This window comes from Excalfactoria chinensis, chromosome 6 (genome assembly GCF_039878825.1).
Source record: "Excalfactoria chinensis isolate bCotChi1 chromosome 6, bCotChi1.hap2, whole genome shotgun sequence".
Lineage (NCBI taxonomy): Eukaryota > Metazoa > Chordata > Aves > Galliformes > Phasianidae > Excalfactoria > Excalfactoria chinensis.
In genome coordinates, this window is record NC_092830.1 from 5453970 (window position 1) to 5481513 (window position 27544).

At 39.0% G+C, this 27544-nt stretch overlaps 1 protein-coding gene across 2 annotated transcripts in view; it reads right to left on the reverse strand.

The window, feature by feature from the left end:
* The window catches only part of PARG (poly(ADP-ribose) glycohydrolase), a 54224-nt gene that overhangs the window by 12222 nt on the left and 14458 nt on the right, over nt 1–27544 (reverse strand). For both annotated transcript variants that reach the window (XM_072340291.1, XM_072340290.1), the window contains exons 8-13: nt 20875–20967; nt 18815–18972; nt 8427–8506; nt 6797–6857; nt 6285–6360; nt 4835–4982 (exon numbers count right to left, since the gene is read on the reverse strand). In XM_072340291.1, the coding sequence (XP_072196392.1) occupies nt 4835–4982; nt 6285–6360; nt 6797–6857; nt 8427–8506; nt 18815–18972; nt 20875–20967 (616 nt within the window). The remainder of the gene's footprint in view (nt 1–4834; nt 4983–6284; nt 6361–6796; nt 6858–8426; nt 8507–18814; nt 18973–20874; nt 20968–27544) is intronic.

The following is a 27544-nucleotide window of genomic DNA, read 5'->3' on the forward strand; positions in this document are numbered from 1 at the left end:
GTGGCAGGTGTTACAAACACAGATCTCCTACCTACGCCATCCAGGGCACGTACAACTAGGAGACAGTTCTCAACTTTGCCATTCCCAGGTTAAGTAACTGCTGCTTAAACTGAGGGAAAAGAGGGAAATGTACATGAAGTGGAAGCTGGGAAGAAAACAGGGATGTTGTCTGAACGCATAGAGATAAGATCAGGAAAGTCAAGGCACAGACGGAGCTGAACTTGGCAAGGGATGTGAAAAATAACAAGGAGCATCAGCCTTACTCTGACTGCTGCTCACCAAGCCATCGAGGGCGATCCTACATAAGGATCTTGTGTTCAAGAAACGTTTACATGTTGTACTGAGGGATGTGGTCTAGTGGGAAATATTGGTGATAGGTGGACAATTGGACTGGATGATCTTAGAGGTTTTTTCCAACCTTAGTGGTTCTGTGATAGGTGAGACTGCTAAGCTTCCAAGGCTCGCTGCCCAATAACACCTCTTTATCCTCCTCTTACTTGGTTTGCTTTTGCTCAGCATGATTCCTGCACTGCAGTTCCTGACACGAATTCTCAGACATCACCGCAATTCACAGCACTGAATGTACTGGCAGGCCACTAAGCCCAGCTGTGGTAGTCAGTACCTAAGAGGATACTTCTGTAAAAGCCTAAGATGCCACAAAACCACACCTACAACATACCTAGCTGCTCTGCCAAAAAGCCCACAAGGTTATCTTGACAAACATCAAAGGCTGTAAGCAAGTAGCTTGTTAAGACCTAGTAACTTTAGTGATTTTTGCTCCACTATGCAAAGTACCTTTCCAGCCTTCACTGAGACCAAGGAGAGCATTCTAGAAGTGTTACGACTCTTGCCCTCTGTTAAACAGCCAGCTTGCATCCTGTATAACCCAACATCAGGTTCCCACTTCAAAACCCGGGGATGCAAAAATGCACAGAAAAAGCCTGAAGTAAAGACACAGCAACATCAGGTTTTCCCATGCAGGGCTTGCAACACTTTTCAGATGAATTTCCGAAGTAGTAGCTTGATGAGAATATCTCACTTGGAAAATTCCATCTCATACAGGCACAGTTTGGCACAAGCTACCAACAGCATAAGAAAAAGATGACAACTTCGAAGCAACGCCTTAATCATAGACTGTACCAGCAATTACACCTATAAATATAATAGAAAAATAGTTTACAAAGACCTGTAAGCAGTTAAAGTAACCAAGAGCACCAAAAACATGATTAGTCAGACAAGAGTGATGCCTATTGCATAGACTGGTGATATTCCAAGAAGATAAATGCTTTAATTTAACCTCAAGGGTTTATCAATCTCTCAATAGAAAAAAAACAACTTGGAAAAAAAACAGAAGCATAAAAATATTCAACTTTTAACATCATCTGCCAAAGGAATCTGAATGCTTGCTTCCTGTAGTCTCAAGCATATGAAGCACAAGCTGTTAAAAATGCTTAAAATACAGCTATTTACACAAATTCATTGTAACAGCCTTAGCAGTGCTTCTTGAACTCATCTGCCTTATTACCCTCTCATTATGTATTTAGATGTTATAGATGATTAACCATACCAAGGACAAATTCCACCCAAGGCTATTTTGAAAAGCTGCTAATCTAAGTCATTGGGAAGGTAGGAAATTGCTCACCAGAAATTCACTTCCTGCTGCAAAACCAAAATCAAAAGAATTGTGATGGCAGAATATGCATATATATATATATATATATTATATATATATATATTCATTCTCATCCATAAACACAAGACAATCGTGGGCCGCTTAGATATTCAGAAGTGAGATTTTTAATTGAATCGTAGACTTTATCTATCATCAGTTAAGACTTCTCCTGACCGAGCCAAAATTGAGATTTACTGATATGCTTGAGCAAAGGACCTGAGCAAATAGTAGGAAAAGACAAGCAAGGGGAGTGCTTGACCTTTCTGAAAGCCTTTGGCTTCAATGCTGAAAAGGAAGCACTTGTGGTCTGGCGTATGGAAAGAAAAGATGGGATAATGAAGATATCGACAAGGACAGATTAAATGAGTCAAAGGATGAAGCTCGCTTTTTTCAAAGGTTCGTTGTTTTCATTAGTTTTTATGGAAGCGGTGTATGATGACAAAAGCATCGAGAAGCAAACAAACAACTAAGTGCATATATAGAAAAATCAATAAAAGACAAACACAAAGAAATCACACAAACACTAAATTCACGTCCCAGGAACCTAAGGCTAATGAAAATCAGTGGGTTTTCATAAGCAAAGCTCTGGAAATATGCCAGATAAAAAACAGTTATTCAATGAGCAGCACTTGCGCCTGTGAACCACTGGGATACAAGCTGCTGCTGCAGGGAGACTGGAAGCAATACCAGATAAATTGGATGTGCTCATGTTTGTGATGAATCTCTTTCCTCAAAGCCAAGAAGAAAGCTGCTACCTAAACAGCAGCTTACCCAATCTCAGAAGAAAGCACATGCCAGTGTAATTAAAAAATACGTTCTTAGTGTAACTTGCAGATACAGTATGAGAACAGTGAAATGTCAAATGCCAGTGTGCTTTTGAAACCGTGTTCATGAAATCCACCCTTCTCAGACTCCTGTGGTTTTGCTTTTCAATTGCATGTGATCTACATGGCATTATAAAGCTCCAAGGATGGAGGGGGAGAAATTATATCACTGAAGGACCAGCAGCATTAGTTACCCCCCCAAAAAAGAAGCACACATAAAAAGCAAGGGTTCAATTCTGTAGTCACTAACATGACTGTGTATTTACTGCCCTGGGTGAGGGGAAGATCCTGCCCTTTCTGTCAGTTCTTATGGCCCTTATGTTGTGCCAGCATTAGTTGTCTGGCTCTTCAGACAGTGGCACGATTAGCCAGCCAATCCAGATGAAAAAGATGTTTTTCCTACGAGTAAATTTTCAGCTGAACTAATTACCTGATCTAGTTTATTGCATGGATAACGTGCTTAGAAGTCTCTGAAAATAGCCATTGTTCAATCCGTAAGTTTAAAGCCAACACAGAACAGAGTTTCACCCACGCTTAACACTGCCTGGATATATGCCAACCGAAAAGAAAACACAAAAAAACCCAATGAAGCACAGAACTGAATGAAAAACAGTGACACTTTTTCACAGCTCTACCAGAAGTGTAATTGTAGGAATCTTTGGCACTGCTGCTGACATTTCAGTCTGTGTAGAAGAACTCTGTTCGCGACCAGTTCCATACGCATTACAGCAGCGATCCTAACCAGATACCACACAATCACAATGAATTTAATTTCTCTCCCATTTCTCAGGCTCTTCTGCAAATTTAGCAGCTTAATGGGTATAACTCTGTAGCCTGAGACAAGATGCATTACAAAGAACATAATTCATCAGGAGGATTGAGACATGCAGTACAGACTTGGCTATCAACTAAGATGGAAGGAATGCAGGAAGATGATGGAAGACCTGTTTCCATTAGAGAAAAGTACTATCGCATACACTAGAAACTACAGTGGCTCAGGAGAACTAAAAGAAGGTCTCGGCAGTCAAAGAACACCCCCATCATTATCTGCTGACACCAAATCACTGTTGTTTGTTTTCCCCCCACAGTGGGATGGAAGAAGCTCTAAAATCCATTTAGTGTTTCTCCCAATCCGTTATGACACATACTGATAGCTGCACTGTTTTTACCCTTCCCGGAAGAGCCTCACCCAGAGGACAGCGCTTCAATATGTTAATTTTGTTACATCACCATAGCCAAAATATGTGACAGCAGTCAGTGTTGGCCATTAATTTTCTCATTTATTTTTTCTTTTTCAGTGAATCGCTAAATCAAGTTAACCATAAAGATGTCACAGAAAAGGCACTGATTAAGGCACAGTGGAGAAACAAAACAAACAAAACTCTCTTAGAGAGAGCACCAGGGTTAAGACTGAAAACCATAGAGGCTCTGTAGGGTGAAAAACAGAGCACACACAATCTATTACTCTATTTGTCTAGAAGATCTCTCAATAAAAAATGGCTATGAAGAAAAACAGTTTAATTTTTTTTCACTCCCCTCCAACCATGAAACACTTAATTGCTACATCACCACACATAGAACCAAGACACAGGCAGCATTTCCGGGGCCTCTCCAGTGTTTGCTAGAGACATTAGCTGTTTTGACACTGTTTTGATCCAAGGAATAATGAAACTCTCCAAATTTTAAGACAGATGTTAAAACCAAAGGAAATATCTCCTCAGCGAAGCACTGGACAAAGAGCATACCTCTATACTCAACCTCACAACAATACCCTGCGTGTGCAGTTAGTTTTAACATTTTAAGTGATAAACACAATTTGCAATAAGGACCGTGAACGTGTGTTTGTAACTTAAAAGATAAACATCCTGAAGAGACATTTCCTAACTTTCTCTCCTTTTTAAAGGATGCTGATTTTCTTCTCTTCCACTTCTTCCTCTTTGGTGACCAGAAGGCAACTCAAACACTCCAAATGGCTTTTGCAAACAAACCCATTCTGCTCTGACACAACAGAAATGTTTCCTACTAGTAACTGGTAATTGTGACTTATATTGCCCCAAGCCATTATTTAGCTACGTCTAAAAATGCATTTCAGGACTCGGCACCCTATTATACAAGGTTAAGATTAAGTCGTATGTAATGCTTGTCTGTTTGCTGTCACTACTTATTTCCTTCACCAAATGTCTACTGGAACAGTGGCCCCACAGTCTTAGGAGGTGAGATGAAGAAAGCTCATTGAGAAACAAGTACTGTCTTTTCCCATAGAGCTTAAACATACAAAACTTCCATTTGAAACACGTTTTCTACATAAAAAACCAGAACATTTCCTGAGAAGACTAACCTGTGATGATAAGGCATTCATTGTGATCCAATACTTCAGTGATGAGCCTTGATACAATCAGCTCTGGGTTGATTAAAAACCGAATTTCTTCTTGTACAAGTCCTGCCCCGGTGACACCACCGCCAACAAAACGGTTTGCAAAATCAACCTAACAAGAACACATCCAGGTGCATTATGAGACAAGCAAACAGCATAAAACCCTTTCATTTAATAAGGCAAATAAAACTACGTACAAGCTTCAGCTCTCTTGAAATCTGCTGCTATCACTTAAAAGCAGCAGGACAGAGGCTGACTAGCAGCACACCTTCCTCAATTTTTCCCCTTTCCTACTTGTGAGATGAAATGGGACAAGTGAGATATTATGCAGCAAAATAAAATTATGCATCTCAAAGGCTCTGAATTCTTTTTTTTTTTAATTTTTATTTTTTGAAAGGACATATGTTTAATAATGAAATATTTGCTGAAATGTGAAAAACAGGAACAGCAGATCACAGCATCCCTTTTGCATTTTAGAGACATTGAAGAATCATTAAGTTGCCCTTTAATAAGCTTTCTGCCTTGGCTGTCGACACAAAGCACTTTTAGCTTGGTACTGCCCCACATCAGTTGCTCTGTACTTAGAAGCTCTTAGAAATTCTCCTTGAAATGCACTTGAAAAAGGTACATCGTTTTGATCGCTAAGATTTCCGCCTGAAACTATGAAGCTCTGGACTCCAATATTTGCTGCAATAACATATTTTTTTCACATTATATTTTTCTATAGACAAAAGTTTTAAAATCAATTGTTTTATTCAAAAAAAAGCAACTACTATTTACTCAAACTACTTGCCCGTGGAAACATATAATTAAAAACAGCTTACATCACATTTTCCTGGCTAAAGATGTTCTATTTACTTATTTATTTATTCGGTAATTGAACTCCAGAAGACAGATTTCTTTCTTTAACCTGATTTGACAACTGAAGTATGTTCCTCACTATCGGTATGGACAGGACATCCTCCTTACCAATCTATTTCAGCTGACTGTCTCCCAGACTGAAACAGCGGTGCTGCAGCAGCAAGAAGTCTCCTGAACTACTGACCTGGTCACCGTCTGGGGCACAACAATCATTTCAAAAGCAAAACAAAAACAAAACAAAACCCCTTGGCAGCTCATAAAATTTACAGCCTGAAACTTTTATCATGTCAATCTTTGATCCTGGCTTGAACCAAAGGACCCGAAGCTGTCCAGGACTTGCAATTTTCTGTCAGCTACGTCTGTAACAGGTACATGTAAAAGAACTCAACGAGCTAGGGAATACTGATGGCAATAAGACTGCCTGTGGAATTCATTCTGATGCTTCATTTACATGCATAACATCTTGTCATTTAAGTTGAGTTTATATAGCTGGCAGCTCATAAAAATGACATAAGCATGACATAAAGCCACATCTACTGCTATATAAACTTACCTGTAGCATACCTTGTCCATTGCTTTCAATAGTGCCCTCATAGGTGACATGCAATCTAGACAGCTTTTTCTGAGATCTATCATTGAAGAAAAAAATATAGCACAGGAAAAAAGAAATGACCACAGAATCTCCACAAAGATATTAAGAGAAAACCTATCCAAAATCTACCTTCTTACACACCCAGACACAATGTGATTAAAAAATCTGAAGGATTAAGGAAAATGAATTTGCCTTTCCAAAAAGTCCCTTTTGGAGCTGTCCCTTTTTACACTCTCAAGCATCAAAAGATGCTTCTAAAAATTCACTTAGGACTTGTTGGCTTCACAGACACATAGATACATGCACAACGCTCCAATTATTTATATCCATTCATCCACTTCCTTCTGTAGATCTCACTAAAACAAACACATTGATAGTGATCACTTGCAGGTCTGAATCAATTCAACATTAATGGGAATAAGGTTATGGATAATTTAAGCGAATCTTTACAATTAACAGCACATTTGACTTACCTTTCCCAGTCTGGAAATTCCTGGAGACACTGCCTTGTAAACGTCACCAATCCTGTAGGTTCTACAGGGAAACCAACCCCAAGGAAAAAATATTAACTGCTAGAGCTTTTGTCCCAACACTGATTACAACGTAATTCCTGGCAGAAACAGGAGAGCTTAACTTTCCTCAAAAGCAGTTTTGAATCTTGCCCTGGCAGCCCATGCTTCACCTGAAACCACTGTGAAGGCCAAAACCTCTCATTTCTTTGCATTTTGACTGTTTTCTACAAGGAAAAGCTGTGTGTTAAATGACATTCACTTGAACTGTAAACACTACCAAAATGAGTCGATGGTTGACGTGAAAGTACAGCGTGCTGCCACTTATGGCAGAAATTGTCAGCCTCTGAGGGTGTCTGTTTTAAACAATAGGCAACACAGAATATTCAAGTTATGTGTGGATAGAGCAGCAGCTCCTATTTCCAAACAAGCTCTACTAAGTAAATAAAGACAGATTCCGACTCAAGCTATTATTGACAGGATCCTAGTGAAATTCATCCTACTTCAGATGCAAAAGGACTCCCGCAGCCACAAAGAAAAAGAACAGCTATTTCTCACTGCAGTGAGAACACAGTCATCATCTCTCCTTGCTTTACTCAAAATTTCTGTTGTGCTACAGAAGGAAATGTCAGCCTCTTATTAGAGGATGTCATCCTAAGAAAGTCTCCTTTGTTTGCTACAGTAAGTCTATTGGGTTGGCTTCGTGGAACAGAATGGAAGCAAATTTTAAGGACAAAGTCTTTCAAATGCATTAAATAATGCTATGCTTTCCTTCAAAATTGTAAGGCTTAAGGAGACACGGAAGGAAAGAAAAGTTGCTTTCTCTTGAAAAAATAATATACAGCTTTCAGCAATTGAATGCTTTTGGACAAGGGGATTCTTATCAGTGGCAACATCTTTATAAATCAGGCATTCACCCATTGACAAAATCTGCAGGTCCTATAAAAAACACTAATGTAAGATATTGCTGCAGTTACGATCAACATAACAGCAGTCAAATCGCTTTCTCCTCAAAAAGGGAATTTATGAGCTCTGTTACAGATAAATACAAATAAAATGTATTTTTTAGGAGCTTAGGTGAACGCTCTCATGAATGGTAACAGTAGAATATCTGACTACGCATGCTAAGTAAAGTACCACGCTCATTTCTAGAGGAGATAAAGATATCTCACATCTTGCTATCACATTATTTATTTTCAACTGGGAAAACTTCATGGCAGCATGAATACACACACAGTTTGTATAATGCATATAGAAACATGCACGCTTTATACACAGTATGTGTATATATATAAATAAGGAGAGGTAAAAATGTAATCTGAATCTACATATGTATACAGATATTTTACACACAGACCCACCTCAGAAAAAATAAAAGGAACAAAGAATAAGCTTCATGCAAGAAACTCAATTACATGTGTTATCTATATGTGACAAAGTGACACCAAAGAATATCAGCATGCCCAGCATGTTGGCTTTTGTTAAGATACTTCCATCGTAACGCTGCACAGCCACTCCTAAATCTAATGGGATTAAATTCTCTATGTATGTTTTGTAGCTCAAAAAACAGAACTAAAAGAAATGAAGTACGTACTTCTTTCTGTGACTCTTCTAAAATAGCAGAAAAGGGTCTTAAGTTTCTCGGGCTTCCTTGGTGACCGTCCTTCAAACAATCTGGAAAGCAAAGCAAAATTAATTAGATTAGATTTCAGCGATACACAGCATAGTCATCAGGCTACTTACAGGTAGAAGTTGAAAAATAGCCTGCCATCCTTAAAGTCAGCCACTTCACCATTACACAAGTAGGACACAGTGAGGCGGTCTAGATAGTTCTTTCCACAATGAAGTGTTTAGTTGCAATGCTGCTACACTGCAGCTCAACTGCCATGATCCCACATGGGAACCAATACCCTCACACCACTTCTTACAGAGGCACCAGTCCTGAAATCTACACAAATACTGAGATTGCACATCCCAGCAGAAAGCATATTTACACACTTATACACGTAGTGCACTTTAAAGGCAGAAGGCCAAAATTTGTTTCCAATAGAGCTAGTTTTTAGGTTGATCTGCTAGATGAGTTTCTGATGAAGGTAATAAGACTGACTTTGAAGTGTAAAAAAATATATATAATTTCAAAGGGAAGCTCCAAAACTCTACCAGGTTGATTTGCAATGACCTCGTTTGCATTGAAATCAGTGACCCAGAGGTGAAAACGCACACTGAACACCCCAGGATCCACATGCCTTACCCTACTTACAGCTGAGTGAACTGCACAGAAGAATGAAGGAAACCACATCGCTTTCATGAACTGCACGGAACTAGCAGCATTTCCAAAGAGATTAATCCACCCCCTACAGAAATGGCTTTATCCACTGGGCTACTCCTGGCATTCTCTAAGTCATCTGTAAGCAACTAAGCATTAAAAGGAAGCATCCAATTTTTAGCCATTAAGCGAATGCATGCTTTTAAGGTTAAATGAAATATTTTTACTGCATCATCCCTCTTCCAGCAACTCGGACACACATTACTTAATTCCACCTGCAGCAAAGTGACAAGGCATTGTTATTGGCAATACATAATGGAATTTAACGGGGAGGAAGAACAGCAAGGACTTTAGAAATAATATCCTTTGAGCAGAAAGGTCACTAAATGATGTCTGATACAGTGAAAGCCCTGAGGATGTAAGTTATAACACCCCTACTAATCCTTACCCCCATAAGCCACCAAACAACAGTGTAAGTAAAGCAGTGACACAACATTATTCATTTGTTTCCGTGCATTGAAATGACAATCTGCCTTTAAAAATGGAATGCTGTCAGGCGGACTTAGCTTCCAGTGGTCAACCAAGATGGGTTTCTTTTACCATTCAAAAATCCTTATGCAATGTGCTGAAGACATCAATTCATCCAAAATCTATATAAAGCTAAAGAAGCTAATTTTAAGGTTGAAAAGATCTTATGAAAAACTTCAGCCTTGGAACAACCAGTCAGGACTTGAAGGTAGCAAGTTTCATATGTGTATGACCTACTTCAAGATGGACCCATCTGCAAGGTCTAGGATTGGGTTGTGCTTGCTCAACTAATATGGGATGCAGAAAAGAAAGTTACAGTGTGCATGCAGGTTTTATCTAAATGCCTAAGTTATCTCTGACTTTTTACCTGCAAGTCTTATTTGATACAAGCCCTTTAAACTGGTTCACTTCTATACCAGCCCAGACATACCTTCAGAGGGTTTTTTTGCCCCTTCACTTCAGCTTTAAATCACCCTAACACTGCAAATTCTCCATAGTAAGTTCTTCATGTCATAAAGGTGTTACATGATTCAGCATACCCAGCAAACTGTGCAGGGAGAGTCCAGAGCTGAAAATACTATGCTTAGAAAAAGGCAGATCAAGCTAAACGGCAACAGCAAGGGAGATTAATTTGGTAAGTAATTGTAATGGATGAAACCAAAACGTGGTCGCTGCCAGTAGGGCATTTCAACCAAATATACAAAGATACACACACACACACACACGTATTTTAATGTATGTATACACAAACCCGAGATGTCCAGCACTAGCCTGTCTTTTCTTGCAGTAAAAGCTGTGATAAACAGCTCTTTTCTTTTTCTCCTGGGATCAAAGCTACAGTAATGTCAATTGCTTCTGAAAAAATCTAATTTACAGCAGATTTATTCCCCAAACATGTTCCAGAATTACAGTAACAATAAGAGAGATCTGTATTTCTGTTCTAGCCACAAAGCACTATATAAATATCACAGGGCAGCACAAAAGATTTTGGAAAGGCCCAGGTTCTGACACAGGCGTTATGTGGTGCAGGGGGTTACTCCCCTTGCAGTTGGGGAGAGAAAAATACAGCGAGGTTCAAAAGTCACCTGCATTTTGACCTAGGAGCAATACGCATCCCATAACCATACATCATTAAAAATTAGCAATATACCTTCATAGGAGGTACCTATTTGTATTAAGGGTTACCAGTATTAGTTCAGGTGAATTCAGCTGCTTCACATGTTCTTTTAGATATATAATATTTACATATTTACATCATATTGCAGTGATGCCAAAGTTTCAGGAGGCTTTCAAGCTACACTAAGCTCAGAAGTAAAAATGGAAGAGAAATATTAAACCTTACACTCTACATATACGTGCAACCATACCGTTCTAGATGCAGTGTAAACAGCCAGTTATCTCTATGAACAAAGTAATGCATGGGAAAAGGAAATAAGAAACGGCCCAGACCTGCTCCCATCAGTTTAAGAGAGGACAATATTGCAAAATTAGGAACATCTTAATCTAGGACACTGTTTTGGAGATCACCAGTTAGGAAACATTGTGGAAGGTTTTATTTCTGGATCAGATACCTGTGTTATGGAGAACAAAGCTATACGAAGACATCAATAATAAAATAAATGCTTCTTTAAGTGCTGGAACACAGATCCTACTTAAAAAAAAAAAACTTAGCCAAAAATATAACCACATAACCAATTTACTGACAAGAACCCAAGGCCAAAAAAAGCATTAATTCAAATTAAAGAACTCAGCCAAATGAAATGCGCTTTAAATCAAATGCAAAGTACTGCAAGCCCCACTTTCAGCTGAAGCAATTGAAATATTACCTCTAACTGCATGCGTAAGGTAATTTTGCTCTGCACAAGATGTTCTTGCTGCCATGCAGCTAACTCCCACTTAGCAAGAAGCCAGACACCAAAGCACAAAGCTTGTGGGGCTGACCACCAAACAGAGCTGTGCAGCGACGCTAATCAAATCAAAGATGTATTAGAGAGATATGCCTATAGGGATGCAGTTAGGTGTTCTGACTTGTCAAGGTCAGAGATTTAAAAACAGGAGACAGATGATGTGCCAACAGCGCAGCAAAAGTATATTGTTAAGTCACTGTGGCCACATGAACACTTTCATCGCTAATAATTAGAGAGAGTCCCACCCCCAGCCTGTACCTTCCCAACCACAGGCTGCGCTTTGTTTGAACTTATCAGCATACGTTAATGTTTCTAACGTGCAAATCTGAACCTATCCTAAGATACAGAACTGTATAGAATAGCAAAATACTTGAAGAATGAATAGAACAGGCATCTTAGATTTTCTATCTTGTTACGTTTCACACATACACACAGGGGTGGAAACAGGCTTAGATGTTAACTTCCAAACCTTATAGCTCTCTATAAGGTCAAGGGCTATTTACATCTAGAAGCTGAGCATTCTCAATTGGTAACCATCTCTATTTGAACTACTAAAACTTCACAGTGAATCATGCAACCCTAAAAGAAAAACTCATCATGTGTCAATTGGCACAAGAAATGAATCATTTAGGATTACATCAGATGCACCAGGGAGCACGGTGAATCATCCCTACCATCTTTCTCCCGCAATCTCTTTTCCTCCATCATGTACCGAGAGGGAAAAGAAAGGTCTTCCTTGTCAAAAATGTAAGCAACCTTTTTTCTAAGCTTTGATTTACACCACTAAGCAGAGCTGGCCAAAATACTTGGTTTCAGTAACAGTTCTGTTACAATATTATTTGATATTCTTCTTCAGTTGTGCTCATAGTAACTTCAGTCACACGTATATTTAAGACTACTTGTTGATAGTGTATCAAAAGGGTAGGGAATCTATAGTAAACATGAACAGAGAGAGAATCTCCTCAGATATGGGATTTGTAGTTAGGATTTATATATAATCACTGGTTGTGTATTGGGGGTGGGAATACATAATTATCCAGCCACATTTTAAAGCACATTGCAACATCACTAAAGCTTCTGTTCAGTGAAAAGACACAATATAGCTCTGGATAGTGACTGGAGACTTTTCTTAACAAGTGGGACAACAGCAAGTGTTTCACTATTACCACTACTACATTTCCCCTTGCCAAGAGAAACACAATATCTCATTCCTGTGCAGGGTCTCTTTTGGTGAAGAACCCTAGATCCATGATCTCCAATACAGGTCACAAAAGTATCCCAGGGGAAGTAATAACCCACTAGAATATAAGAAAAAAATACTTCTGTACCACTCATAGAAAGAAAGTGAAATTTGGAAACCGTGGTTCAGTTCATCTTTGTCTCATAGTTTTCTACCTCTATTTTCAAGCAAGTTTCATACCACATAGACCATACTAGCACAGTAGTACAAGTATAGAATTCACAAATAAAGGTGCATATGGTAGAAAAAATAAATGACCATATATCAGAATTGGTTTTTTCCTGGTAAAGGGTGTGTGATGAGAAGAGTTTGGAGACCACCGCCCCAGACAGCGATTACAAGTCGATTGCATAAGTTAAGATGAGCAAATTGAAAAGGGCAAGTTCAGTATGAAATATAGATCCTTCCTATAACGTCCTGTTGCTACTGAAAGTATTTGAAGCGAGAACTACAAATAAGGCTTTTCAGAATACTAAAACATCAATAAAGAACTTCGGACATATCAGTCTAAAGTCGATAAGCCCAACAAGATGACCTGCCCAGAAATGAAGAAGATAAAGCAACTAGTGAGCACAAAAGGAAAGGTCACCATCTCCACCTTACACATCTTGACAGGCTTGTTAGTCTCAGCTGGAAGCAACTGTTCTCTTCAGAGTATCTGGTGTGACACTGTTTTCATATCAGGAAAAAGCAGCATTGATAACACACTGATGTTTACAGTTGCACAAACTTACACAAGTCAGGTAACATCGCTTCTGTTTATCTGGTGCTTAGTGTATGTTCATTTAATAGCATGAATCCCACCCTTACGTATTAAAACAGCCTATACCAAAAGCAATTTAGAGGTTTGAATTCCCTTGGCATCAAGTAGGAGAAAACCAATATATTCAGTCATACAACCTCACAGGCACTTTCTTATTTACTGTTGCGTCACAGGTATCAACCATCATCATATCAAGTTATTTAAGAATGTGCAGCACCTTTGTGTTTAATTAGAACTTCATCTTCAGATTAGAGACTCTTGAGATGCCAACCCCAAGTACTCAGCACTAAACAGCACTGTGCAATGTTTTACACCAAGCATCTAGAGCAAGACATCTCACAGCACAGTAGAAATCACTTCTGTCATGAATTACTGCATCTACTGAAGTAACCAGGAGGTGTTCGGATACAGCACTGTGTAATCACTAAAGCAATTACTAGACTTATTAAGAATGGTGTCCTGTTGAACCGATCTATTCGAAGACCATTTCATCATCTGCCACACAAAAATGCCAATTTTAATGTTTTACAGTAAATGATACTCTACTTAAATCCGTACTAATAAGAACACAGGCCTGAGGCAGGGAAACAGGACTGGTTTTCTAGGCTCAGCATCTAAAACCATAGTAACAAACCTAGAGCCACTTCTCAAACGAGCAATGCATCTCTCAGTCCAAATCAAGTTCTCTCAAAGTCATCAGATAATTTATTCCCCAGAGAATACTCATTAGCATTGCAAAATTGATGTTGTTTATGAAGAGACAATTGCATTACTGGTAAATTAGATCTCAATTCTCCTGTATAAACGTACTATACAGTTTGCCCATTTCCTTTCATATATTATACATTCCATAAAAGACATATATATCTTAATTACTGTTTTTCCCTCCTCATTCCCAATCACTTGAAATTGCTTTAAAAGCTTGTTTGATAAAGATGAACAAAGTCAGTCCTACTGGAATACTGGTCGTTTCAGAGCAGAGCACCTCACCAACATACATGCCAGAAGATCCACCAGGTTTGTGTTATTAGACACGCCGTCTTTAATTACAATACAGCCTCACTTGCTTTGATGGCAGCTACTACAGATGCCTAATGCCTTCAGTTTAACTACAGCAGCTCTTTGAGAAAGGACAGTGAAGTTCCTGTAACTTGATGCTACAGCTAAGAACAGATCAAAGGTACAGCAAAAGCAAAATGGGTCTCTGACACGCCAGTTCTCTTTTTGGTCAACCAGAGAACTGAGATAAGACTGCTGTTTGGTTCTTGGTTTGGTTTTTATTTCTCTATACAGTTCTACGTACTATCAGGCTTTGTAGTTTAATTATGAGATGCTATGGCAGCAAGGCAGGTCTGATAGCTCAGTCAACAGGGGCATGATAAACCTCCACTGAACCGTCTCACCTGATGCTCCACTGCATTCGTTTCAGTATTTTCTCAGAAATAAATGTAAAAAAGAGCACCGCTTTCTCTTAGCTTACATATATTTCAAGAGGGGAGGGACAATAAGCATTCCTCCCTTTTTATGAAAATGATAGGCTAAACCACCACAAACTACTGATAGTAAAGATGCATTCTCAGTATTACCAGAAGAAACTGCGTTCAAATGCAACCATCATCACAACTGTAGAGATCACCTCAGAAGAGCTGATGCAACTCATCCTTCACATTCAAGCGAGATACAGCTTCTATGAGAAATGGATCAGTAAGAACATTAAGAGGACAAATGCAATTCTTTCCATTCTGATGGAATATTTTGGCACAAAGCTGCGCAATCCATTTCCACGTTATTATATTATATAAATGTTTTCGAGATGAAGATTGAACTTCTGAAATTTGGCTTTATGTTTGGTTTAAATAGAAGCAATGCCTCATGCTATTTTGTATGCTCTAATACTATTTGGCCACCGAACAGATGTTATTCCATTTACTAGAATTCATAAATATCCTGCCTTTCAAAGCTAAACTAGGAATTCCATTTTATTAACTACATTTTTAATGGATTATGTTATTAATAACTTAAGAACTGCAAGAGGCCAATCCTCGCCAAGTCCTAAAGGGAAGAATTTAATTAAATTACAGAGTATTTCATTATACGAATGACTTGGCCTCCATAGCACGATGAACAATCACAACAGGCACTCGGTGTCACAACATACTATTAAACTAAGTGCTACAGTGTCAATTGTGGAACTCTCCCTCTGTCCCCCCCTCCTCAACTGGCAAGAGAGACAGATGAAGCAGAGATGATTTATGTTAACACTAACACTTAGAATGGCCTTCCGTCAGATGCAGTTGTTAGTGCATTCAAACAATATGCCATCATCGCTACAGTAACAGTGCTGAGCACCGGTGCACCAGGAAAAGCTGAACAGAGAGAAAAAAGTACATTCTCAGTATTCTGTGTTGAGCACCTGCTGTTATGTCAGATTTGCATCTTGATTAGGGGTGTTGGGTAGAACATGTTCCTTAATACCAGAAAAACCTATGGATGGAAAGACTGCAAAGAAGGGGAGAAAAAAATACAGACAACATAGCTGAAGTGCACAAACAGTTACTGATTAAACATCAGTCTGTATTAAGCGAATGACAGAACGATTGCTGCATAAAGCTGAGAGCACAAGAAAGACGGAGGCTATGCAGTCGCGTTTCTAACTTAAGGCACAAAACTCCATTTTTTCGGTCTCAAGAAAAGAGGGAAGGGATGAAAGCCTTTTGTATTAATGTAGAAAGTGCGTGTATAGTGGAATTATGGAACATTCGTTACAACTAAATTCTCTCACACGCGCTCAGTAATTTTGCTTCACTACGGAACCATGGCAGATTTTTTTCCTGTGCCCAAGGAACACAGTAATTCATTCACAGTCATGCAGCAGACAAATTATGCTGAGGAAAGAACCAAGTCTGGAAAAAAACTGCAGACAATAAGACTGTGAGGGAAAAGAGCTGCTGTGTAGAACAATCTGTTATGCCCATTGCTGAACAGGGCAGAGCAATAGTCCCCAAAGCCTTTAAATCAAAACACGAGTATCAAGAGGAAAAAAGTCACAAGCATTTCAATTTCAGCTATTGCCTGCTGCCTTTTGAGCGCACCCAGCTTCACGAAAGGCTTTTCTATAAAACCTGAAAAGCACACGCAGCAGTGAAACAAACCTTGTCATGTTCGCAAATTGGAAACAGCTGAAAACATGGTATTTTGTTGTCCTTCCTTGCTCTTAGCCAACTAAATTCCTAGGGTGAGAAAATACAAGATGGACGGAAAGAGGAAAAAATAAGTGAGGTATGGTCCATCCTCTTCCCACCAGTTACGAGTCCATGTAAGTCTAGTTACAGACCGTAATGTGATGGAAAACAGCGTAACTTCTTGTAGGGTTCTCTTCACCACTAGGCAAGCTTCAGCTCAAGCTTCCCCTCAGTTCCCCTCTCATGGACACACTCTTGTTTTTAGCTACTGCCAGACACCTTTCCTACTGCACTGACCTGCATTCTGCAGCTGATAACAAACAGAAGGAAAAAAACATAGGTCCAACAAATGATTAAATAACAAGTATTAAGAAGGAAATAGTTCTTATTAAACAAAAATGCATAAATTGGTGAACTCTTGAAGAACAGACATTTAATCCTTGGGAAAAAGAGAACATTGTCTTTCCTTCTTTCTTCCGGTTTGGTAAACGTTCTTGCACTTAGACAGTAGTGTCATTCTACCTTACATGGCCTAAAGCTGAGCATGACATCATATATAAAGTAAGAGGAAGGTCTGAAGACTGTTGTATTACTCCTTCAAAACAGTAATACTGGAATTCACTTTGAGCGATGGCACTTAGAGACCAAATAAGAGAAAACCAAGGACTGACCAGAATAAGGCATAAATTCTGAATGCTTATGTGCTTTTACAGGTTTTTTAAATCTATGGCAGTAATTCCTTCCCCTAACACACAGAAAAGGCTATTTTATTTCTAAGTAGTTCAAATTATCACGTCCTGAGTTAACCACTACTACTAACACTGCAGCGCTGTGCATTTATGTACCTGTGCAATGTTCACTGACTGTGAATGTATTCCAGTGACTGCAGCATTTCATTGTGAGGCTCATAACTTAACTAATTGATATATAATACACAATAAAAGCCTGATACTTTCTAAGTCCTTAAAACAAAATTTAAAATAAAAATCAGCTAAAAGTATGTGCATGGAGCACTCAAATGGAAGCCTTTCCAGACCCTTACCGTACACTTCTACTGCACTGGACATAAGCCTCTCTAATAATTGGATGGTTACTCCCCAGTCAGTTGTTTCTATGAACACACTGAGCTGTATGAGGCACAAACGCCCACTAACACTTCTCTTCTGTATGCCACTGCCCCATCGGAACAAAAATCTGCTCAGCAAACCTTTGCCAAGTACAGTTTTCTGGTCTCTCTTCTGAATACTCTGTACAGATAAGCTCATTCTAGCCCTCCACCACAGCAAGCACCAAAACCATTACTATTGCACCAGTACAACTGACTTGCTTTATTTAGGAAAGTTCAAGCCTGTTGTGGCTCTTAAGACAGAGCTTAGTGCCCAAGTGTGCTGGAACACAAGTAACACTACCTTCATATTTCATCTCGGCCTTCAGAGCATATAAACTACATGTATTAACTGCAAGGCAGTAAGAAAACATCCAGATAACTATCTGAGTTTAAACATAAGGTTGACCCACTCGTATTTCTAATCAGAAGTCTGTGTGGACTTATCACTCTGCATCAGGAAATGCCCCCAGCCTCTATCTTCTTCCTTAACTGAATTAAGAACACTTAAGAAGTATAAGATGCTAGAAAATCTTTAATCAAATGTGTATGCATGCTAGTGTTGAGGAAAAAAAAGAATAAGCATTTGTTTAGAATTCAAAATATCATCAGTTAACTCATATTGTGGTCTTAAAACCTTCCTAAGTTGATGAAGAATCAAGTTCTGTTAATCTGAGTCAATTTGCAGATCATTGGTGATACAAAGAAATCACATATATAACATATGTGAAATATATATATATACACACACATTTATATACATATATATATATACACACACATAAATATATAGTATATAAAATATACAAAGCTCACTTGAAATACGCTATTTGTAGACAAAGGGCTATGAGGAAGAAAAGAAAAGCTCTGTAAACCATTAAAAATAGTGACAACAATCTTCTAACAATATGGAAGAAGAAACAAGTTTCTGGAATGACAACAATATTGTCACTGAAGGATTATCAGCTCAATTTCTTCCCAAGTGCCATACCTGTTGAAGTTAATGTCTGGATAACTAGAATACTCAGACTTCATCTTCGCATTGCGACGTGGAAAAGTACAGAAGAAAGCGTTGGCCAAAAAACTAGCAATCTGTTCCTGTGACATTGTGATGGAGTGATTCATCTTTTGTTTCAGTAGAGGTATTGGCTACCAAGTGGGAACAAAAGAGGTGAGGGGGAGGGAGGACCAGGAGAAAAGGGAGGGAAGGAGAGAGAAAAATAATTAGCTTACCCATTTTAAAAGAAAAAACAGGAGCACAAAATTACATTTGTTAAATTAGAGCAAGAGTAATTTAAGCCATTGGTGAACCCTTTAATCAGCAGAACCATTAAAGTCAAGAACAGTTTATTCAAGACAATTGGGAAAAAGCTTGCTGACAAACCGCAGATTTCTAATCAATAATAAAAAAAGAGACCAAGAAAACAAAACTTATCAAACAAAATCAGTGGAAATTGAAGGGAAAAAACACGCAGGACTTGCAGTTCCTGGGCAATCTTAAAAACTGAAGTTAAAAAAAAATCAGCTTTGATAGCTGAATACCTAAGAACCTAAGGAGTGTTTTCAGCTACAATAACCAAGCTTCACAATCTACAAAGAAAGGTGGAGGTCATCCCACGGTTGTCACCCAATGCCTCGATTTTGTTATTCCTGGTCTCCCTGAATCAGAACAGCAGACTGATAACCTTTGCAGGAAGTATATGATTAACAGTTCTTCTGTAATCAATCGAAAAAGCACAGCCTAATTTCAGGCTTTTATTTGGTGTTTTGACTCTAAACAGTTTCTCCAATTTAAAGGGAAACAAAGGAGTGCAAATCAAACTTAAGTATTACCACCTTCCTTTTTATTAGGCTTCATCTCTTGATATCAGATCTTCCCTTGTCATATTCAAGTCATATTCAATGTTCTATTTACAAAATAACATGGACAAAATATCTGTTTACCAAGGAATTCAGTTATGATAAATCCTCTTGATAGCAGGGAGAGAACCATTCTGACTTGCCTCTTCCAACATTCTCAGCCATCACCATTAGCTTAGCTCCAGGAAACTAAACAGACACGACTTAATCCCTTTAGTTGTGAATACAGAAGCTGTTGCTAATTTACACTGTTGAATACACAGCTCTGTTGACTCCACAAATTCTTTCATTCTTATAATTATTACATTCACAGTGTATCTCATTCTGTCTTCTGGCTATTTAATCAGCAAGCATCTTAGGATGTCTGAAGTCACAGAGAGGGGGGAAAGAAGCCTAAAAAGCTCTCTCCAGTAAGTTCTGTAACTCTAGCTTTACATATGACAAGAAAATAGGTCTGACAAAATTTGTGACAACTTATACTGCCTAATGCTACAAATACTTATCTTTACTATAGGCATTACTACATGACCTAGTGAGTCCTGTGCTTAAATGTGTTTAGAAAGTTGCCAACACCATCAAAAAACTCCTCCCAGCAGTGACTAGCTAAAAAAGTGCCTAAGAAATATCTGCACTGTTTGAAATTGTCTATAAGTGGTAGCAAGGAGACTCTGCTGCTCTAGTTCAACAAAATCAATTAAGAAAAGCATGACAAAGGAGCATACAAGTTAGAGCCTTAACCTTGCTAATGTGTTACCATACACCCTAAATCTTATTCACTTCAATGAAATCATTCGCCATAAGGTTTTCATTAGCCTTAAGACCTACGGAACTGATTCCTGTTACAACAGCAAAGAACTGAAGTCGGAATGTGCACAAGTACTGTGACGCTCTCAACAGAACAAACCATGCTCCCAGGAAAGGCTTTATGAAAAAGCTACTGCTATGATTAAGAGTTCTAAAATGCAAAAATCATGTGTTAACATTGTTCAAGTACTCCACTTGATAAGTATGATTGTAATACAAGATGTGCGTGATCCATTCTGCTCCCCAGGCCTCAGCTATGTTCAATACAAAAGCCTATTTTTTATTAAGCATATAACAGAATACATCCCTTGACCTTAATTATGAGTATTACTTCACAGAAAACTGATCTGCTTGAGAGCACTTTGCTAGCTAGCTGCATGTGCTTACCTGTGTGCAGATGGTAGGGAGACAGAGTGCCAGCTTGACCATATCAGGAAGAATGGATTGGAATAAATGCTGGGCCTCTGCGTCTTCAAGAACCTAGTTAAAAAGGGAAATAAGTAAATAAACAACCACTCTGAAAAGCTTTTAACTCAGAAATGACAAAACATACAGAAAGATTTTGAAAACAGAGCCCTTTCAAAAGAGATGAAAGAAGGCCCTATTAGCCTAATGCAAATCCAATTCTTAGAATTTTTTAATCACAGAATCTCACTGAATTTTACCTACCAATAACCCTCTAGCTTGAAGTACAGGAACAACTATTTTTTTTTCCAAAACAATAAACAAAATGCATGACCAAAAAAAATCATATAAATTATATTCATAACACAAATCATGTAAGTCATTACATGAGCACTAAAGCATTCAAAGGATTCCATTTCCTTTGATAGTGAAGGTCATAGTCTAAGGCAAGCATCTACGACATAGCCCTGTTAAGGACACGCTGCTTCGTCAATGGTCACAGAATCACAGAATGACCCAGGCTGGAAGGGACCTCAAGGATCATGAAGCTCCAAACCCCTGCCAGGAAGGGCCACCAAACTTCCACATTTACAAGATCAGGTTGCCCTGGGCCACATCCAACCCAGCCTTGAACACCTCCAGGGATGGGGCATCCACAACCTCCCTGGGCAGCCTGTTGGTCCTCAGCATCTGCAACATGAAATGCTGCAAGAGCATACAAGACTGGCCACTCCTCGCTGTTCAATCCCATCACATTCCCCCAACATCCAGAGCCACTGGCTCAGCACTGACCTGGAATCTCTCTTCTCAGTCACAGCTGCCAGCTCTGAGCTCAACCAAAGGAAAATAAGACCTTTACTTGGTAAAGCATACTGCATTCCATACGACACAAGCCGGAAACACTGTCTAAATGCCACCAATTGCAGTTCTTCCAAGATCATTAAAATAACTACACAAGCATCTCTGCATTACTCCATCCTACCTGAAGCAATACTAAAGACTAAGTGCGCCCAGAAGGTTTAAAAAGAACCCCAAAACAACATAAAAATACTCAAAGAACAAACAACACATGGCAGGGAAGGGTGGAAGGAAATCGAAGAGCAACGCCAGTACCTACACAGTGACTCCCCATACACTGTGTATGCTGTACAGGGAGATATACAGAAGTTTTAAGCTAAAACAAGAACTCCCAAACAACAGCAAGCTTAAAAGATCTGAAAAGTATTTCATAGAGCAGAAATGTAACACTTTGGTTAAACGTTTCTCTTTCCATTGGCTGCATACAAACTTACATTTTTATGTAGTACAGGTCAGATACTGCAAACAGTCACCTCACCTTTACCACCATCTGCTCTAGCAGGAAACTTTACTCTGTTCTTAGGTGCAGAGTTTTTAAATACCAAAAAGAAACAAAATAAGCATTAAGGACTTGAAATTCAAAGCTCGATAAATAAAATGAATATATAAGTTAAATCTATTCAAAAGGTGACATTTAACCTCTGATGTCTGCTGGGCTGTCAAATTCTGATATTCTCTCCCCTTCGGGCAACGCTTCCTCTCTTTTAAAATTGACACATAAATAGTGGCTGCCATGCTTTGCTGACTGCCACAGAATATGCAGTATCACTTATCTGGTGACACATCGTGGCACCGGACTTTGTCAGAACTGTCAAGGCTTCAACCTTTTCTTTATGCTTCTTTTAAGACAATATAACAATAGCGTGAGACAGTTTCTTCCCTAAGCAGATGCAGGGCTGGCAACTGCTCAGCTGATGCAGAATACGTAACTAAGAAGTTTACTTCTATAACTTAAACCGTGCTGCCTCTTCTCACCATCCTAATGCTATTTTTACTAGATACCCACTAGAAATCCATCTAGATCTGGAGCTGTAAATGCTCAGATGCATTTTCACTGGACTTCAGGTAGATTATTCCTACATCCACACACAATAAATGAGTATGAGATGTTGTGTTTTGTTTTTTAAAGGGCTGCACTGCCACAAGTCACTCAAAAGATCGAACAACATAAAGATCATCTACCTGAGTGCTAAGCTCACAAACCTTGCCAAGGAACCCTCACGTCTGTCCTCCTCTGGCTGAAGCACCAGGAAGCCTAAGCACTCCTGATCCTAAATACTGTCCTACTTAAGCACAGCTTTAACTTCTCCCCAGAAGGGTTATCCTCCCACAGGATAGTTATCTGAAGGATTGTGTTCCACTGCATTAGCAAGTCAATCCAGCCTACCTAAAGGCCCTGTATTACTGATGTGGTGCAAGGTGCACATGAAAGGGTAGCGGGCAGTCCACTGGTCAGCCAAGTACAAAAGCAACTCTTCTCACTGAGGAAACAATGTTTTAGATGGAGCAAAGCTGTTAAGTAAGTATCCTAATGAAGCAAACTTTCCACTACAGAGAGATCTGCATTGATTCAGTAAAGTGCTTTTAAACACCTGCAGTACTTCAAAAGGTTACAACTATGCCAAAGTTAAAATTGAAGCTGCCTTCTCTTAAAACCTTGATATTTGCATCTTGAGTTATTAATAGCCCTCCAATAATGCAAAAACAAATTAGGGATGAAGTAAAAGTAGTGGGTATTTCCAAGGGAAAAGCTACATGGAATCACAGTTAGAAAACACAAACTGTCTCGCTCCAAAGAACCCACATAGTGATTCCAGCCGTATTTGCACTGGGGTGATTGATTAAATGAATATGATTTGGGGCTCCAAACAGTAAGGTGCAAATGGCTCAGCAAGCAGCAGCAGAGGTGAGAGCTCTTGGCCACACTTGCATTGCAATTCTGCAAAATGAACATTTATAGTGCAGCAAACAGGCCTGACTAAACACTGCTGTAAGTAATGGCCCCCTGTCACTATAAACTAGTCCTCCAAAATGTAATGAATGAGCATGCCTGACAGTTCAAGTAAGAAGAATCTGAGGTAGCACGGGTTGATAGCCATGGTAGAGTTTAAATCTAAATCTGACAGCTCATCAAACCAAACAAGCTATGTATACAGAACAGAAGCTCGGACACCTCCATCTATCACATGGGAAGGCAGAATAATCAGGTTAACAGGCAAAATAACGTGCTAGGGCAGCAGTGGCTTAATGTTTTCAATTTGCTTTTGTTTCTTCATATTATCCTTTTGTGGCTGGACAACGACCGACTGAACCGCTTCCTTAAGGATGGAGGGGAAAAGCGGCATTCATTGAGACTTCTTATTCTCTCATTCTAAGGGATTACAACCTTCTGAGTTTTATTTCCTTCCCAGCTGCCACTACACTGCCTGTGCTTTCTTACAGTTAATTTATTTTGGCTCCAGCTTGTACTATCAGCTACTAGACTGAGCTGCTTATCCAGTAACAGCTTTCCTATTTGTTTTTATGTTAGAAGTCATAAGGTTACAGGCGATAATGGTCTCTAACTAAGGAATCAGACAAATGGAGTAACTTCTTTGTAGTGCACTCACAGTAATTCCATTCCCCTAATTTCGGGAATATTTTCTTCAGTACCTACAGACCGTCTCAAACAAAACACTCTAAATCTCCACAACACCAAGATGTACACGATGAATGCCTTCAAGCTAAGAAACTCAGATCCAAACAGAAGTGCAGCATGGTGCATGGATAACTCACTTAGACAACAACACTACACTCCTGCAAAAGAATTTAAGAGATGTGACCAAACGAATGCTACTCACGCTTCTGCCAAGAGAAAGGCTTGCCCCGTGCCACATGCAAGGAACCTGGTGTGAATCTGAGCTGTCAAGCTTAATGTTAAGTGTATTCCAAAGATCTTCAAGACAACCTGAAGTATCTCCACTCAAACTGACATTTTCCTTTAAGATGATGCTTACAAACATTTCAGCATATTTCAGCAATCCCATAGCCTCTCCTTGATGCAGTGTGCCATGTTGTCTTCCTTTTCTCCTAGTTCCCTAACAGCCAGCACTTATCTGCTTGCTCTCCTGTCTCACACAGATGCCCAACTCTTCTTGTTCATGGTTTGTGCTCCTCAGTATTAAGAAAACAATCAAGTTCTCATCTATCACATTTGAGTCTTTTACCAAAGACTAAAACAGCCTTAGGTAGCCAAGGTGCACTCTCTCTCTTCCCCCAGCCCTTGTTACACATGCTTTTAAAAGCTTGAGAATCCTGAAAACAGACTGACTCAATAGGTTATTTGGAACAGCTGGAAAGAAAACTCAGAACAAAAACTGAAGCCCAAACAAGTGCTCATCGCATGACTTTGAAAACTAATGTTAACTAAATTTACTTGGACAGAAAAAGCTTCTAAGTCATACTCCACGTGAAAGAGTTTTCTTCTAGTTTGAGTAGATGAAATCCATTTAAACACGTGCCTCAATTACTGGCATGCCTGGAACTAGAGACACTAGGCTGCAGTTGGCTGACTTGTACGTATAAAAGACTATTTGTCGTAACACAGGAGATCATACATATAAACAAGTTTGAACTCTTGTAGCAAAGTCAGGGGAAAGAGGTTGAGAGGGACACAAACCTCCTGATGTTTTTGCTTAGATCCTATTTTATTAAATTAATGAACTTCCGTAGCTGCAGGTAAGAATATACTGACATCTGGCTCCTTATAGTTAGTTCCCTTACAGAACTAATTCAGCAGGAAACAGATTTGGCTGTCAAATCCATCTGATTTCTTGAGCACTTGTCCGATTAGAAACCAGAGAAAAGACAAAGTAATCTTTGGAAGGAGGAGAAAAAACAACAACACAGAACCAGATTATGCAGGAAGAATCTTATTTGAGAGAAGAATGCTTCTGACATTTATCAAAACCACAAACTGACACTTCAAAGGGAAAAAGTAAGACAGCTAACAAGACAGAGGTTAATTCTTTCTTGCTTATTTTTTTTTTCCTTGAAGCCTCATTCACGTCTTGTGCCAATTCAGCCCTGAAATGCTCTCTCAGGTGTATCATCTCTAACAGCAGCAGCTTTGCTCTTGAAGTTTTTCAGCATTCTAGATAAAATACAGTCATTTATGAGAGAAAGGAAGAGAATATTTTTGCATCTCCCTCTAATGGTTTTAAAAACACATTTCATACTTCACAGTACTGGTAATCTAACTTCAGCCACTGTGTTACTGTCAATGAATGAAACCTGAATCCTGATTTGCCATAAGTACATCTCCAAAAAGCAGTACAGTCCTCAACGGAAGACCCACAACCACTTCCAAAGCAAGGGCAGATTCCTGTAAAGAAGACCAAAAGACAGCTTTCCAAATGCTTAGCATTTTCTCTAGGGAAGTACAACGTGATCAATAGGGCACATGTTTTGTTTGGACAGCAGAGCCCACAGGAAAGAAAACCTCTACCTTTCAGCCAACTGCCATTAGGTAAGGATGAAAAGGACCTGTGCCCAGGTTCACTCTAATCTTTAGCCTCTCCAGAGCATTCAGGTTGGAAGGAAAGTTGACTACCACTATGATTTTGAAATTGCCTGCTAAGAACTGTGCTGCAGAAGCATTCAAAAGTCATTACATTTAACTATGGCTATTTCAGAGAGTTTGTCATGAGTGTTGATGACCACCTTTGTTTTGCTTTATATTATCCATGTTCCAGGCATTACAAATCTAACTGCTTAAAGCAGCTGAGGAAAACCACAGCATCCAAAACAAGTTTCTTATACTCATTTGGGATAGAAGAGATCTTAAGAATGTACCTGTCCACAAGTACTTCAGACATAACAGAAGTACAACTCCACACCTGGTATATGCAGAAATCCCTTCCCTGATAATACTGAGATGACGCAACAGTCACTGTGATGCTGTTTGCAAAGAACACTTAGAAGAAGCTCAACCGTTTTACTGGGAAGAAGAAAAAACTAACAATATCCATTTGGCAAACAATCAGCCTGTAACTCCGCACACACTGATGTTTCACCTCAACAACACTGAGCTACTAACGTTTTTCAAAGCATACAAGATGCTTATTTCCCTCTCCCTCTGGAAATGCTTACATTTCATACAATGGGGACAAATACCTTTCAGTTGCTACGAAAAAGAAACCTTTCATGGCACACTCAAAAGACCTTTCAGTTCATATTTGGAAAAGATAATCTGATGTAGTGAAAATTGTTTGAAAACATCTGGACTAAAATGAAATACGGCAAAGAACAACAGATAGGCTATTTTCAGCCTTGGGACATTTGATTTCTTGCTTAAAAGCCTACCCTTGCCGCTTTGACATCTCTGTACAATGCTCACTTCTGTTAGCACTGTCCAAACAATTATAAAAATGATTTATCAAAAACCCACTCACCAGAACAACTTGGTACTTCTCAATTCTCTCTATGCCAATAGATTACAGCAATTGCTTGCTTGGTTTTTTCCTCAGCAAGTCATTCAAACAACAAAACACACAGGAAAGTTCCTAAGACCTGCTAGGATAAGAATGATGTAAAGCCCTAATTAGAACCCCAAATCCCCCAAGATATGCACATTCTTAACAGTTGCAGGTGTTCCTAAGAACAGTGTAATCCATTTCGAGAAATGAATTAAAATGCAGAGCTCAACCACAATCCACCAGATTATACTACAGTCACATCATCCTCAGATATGATGCACTTGTAGTCTCTTATTTAGATGAAGATAGGGAAACAGTGGTAGAAAACAGAAGCATAG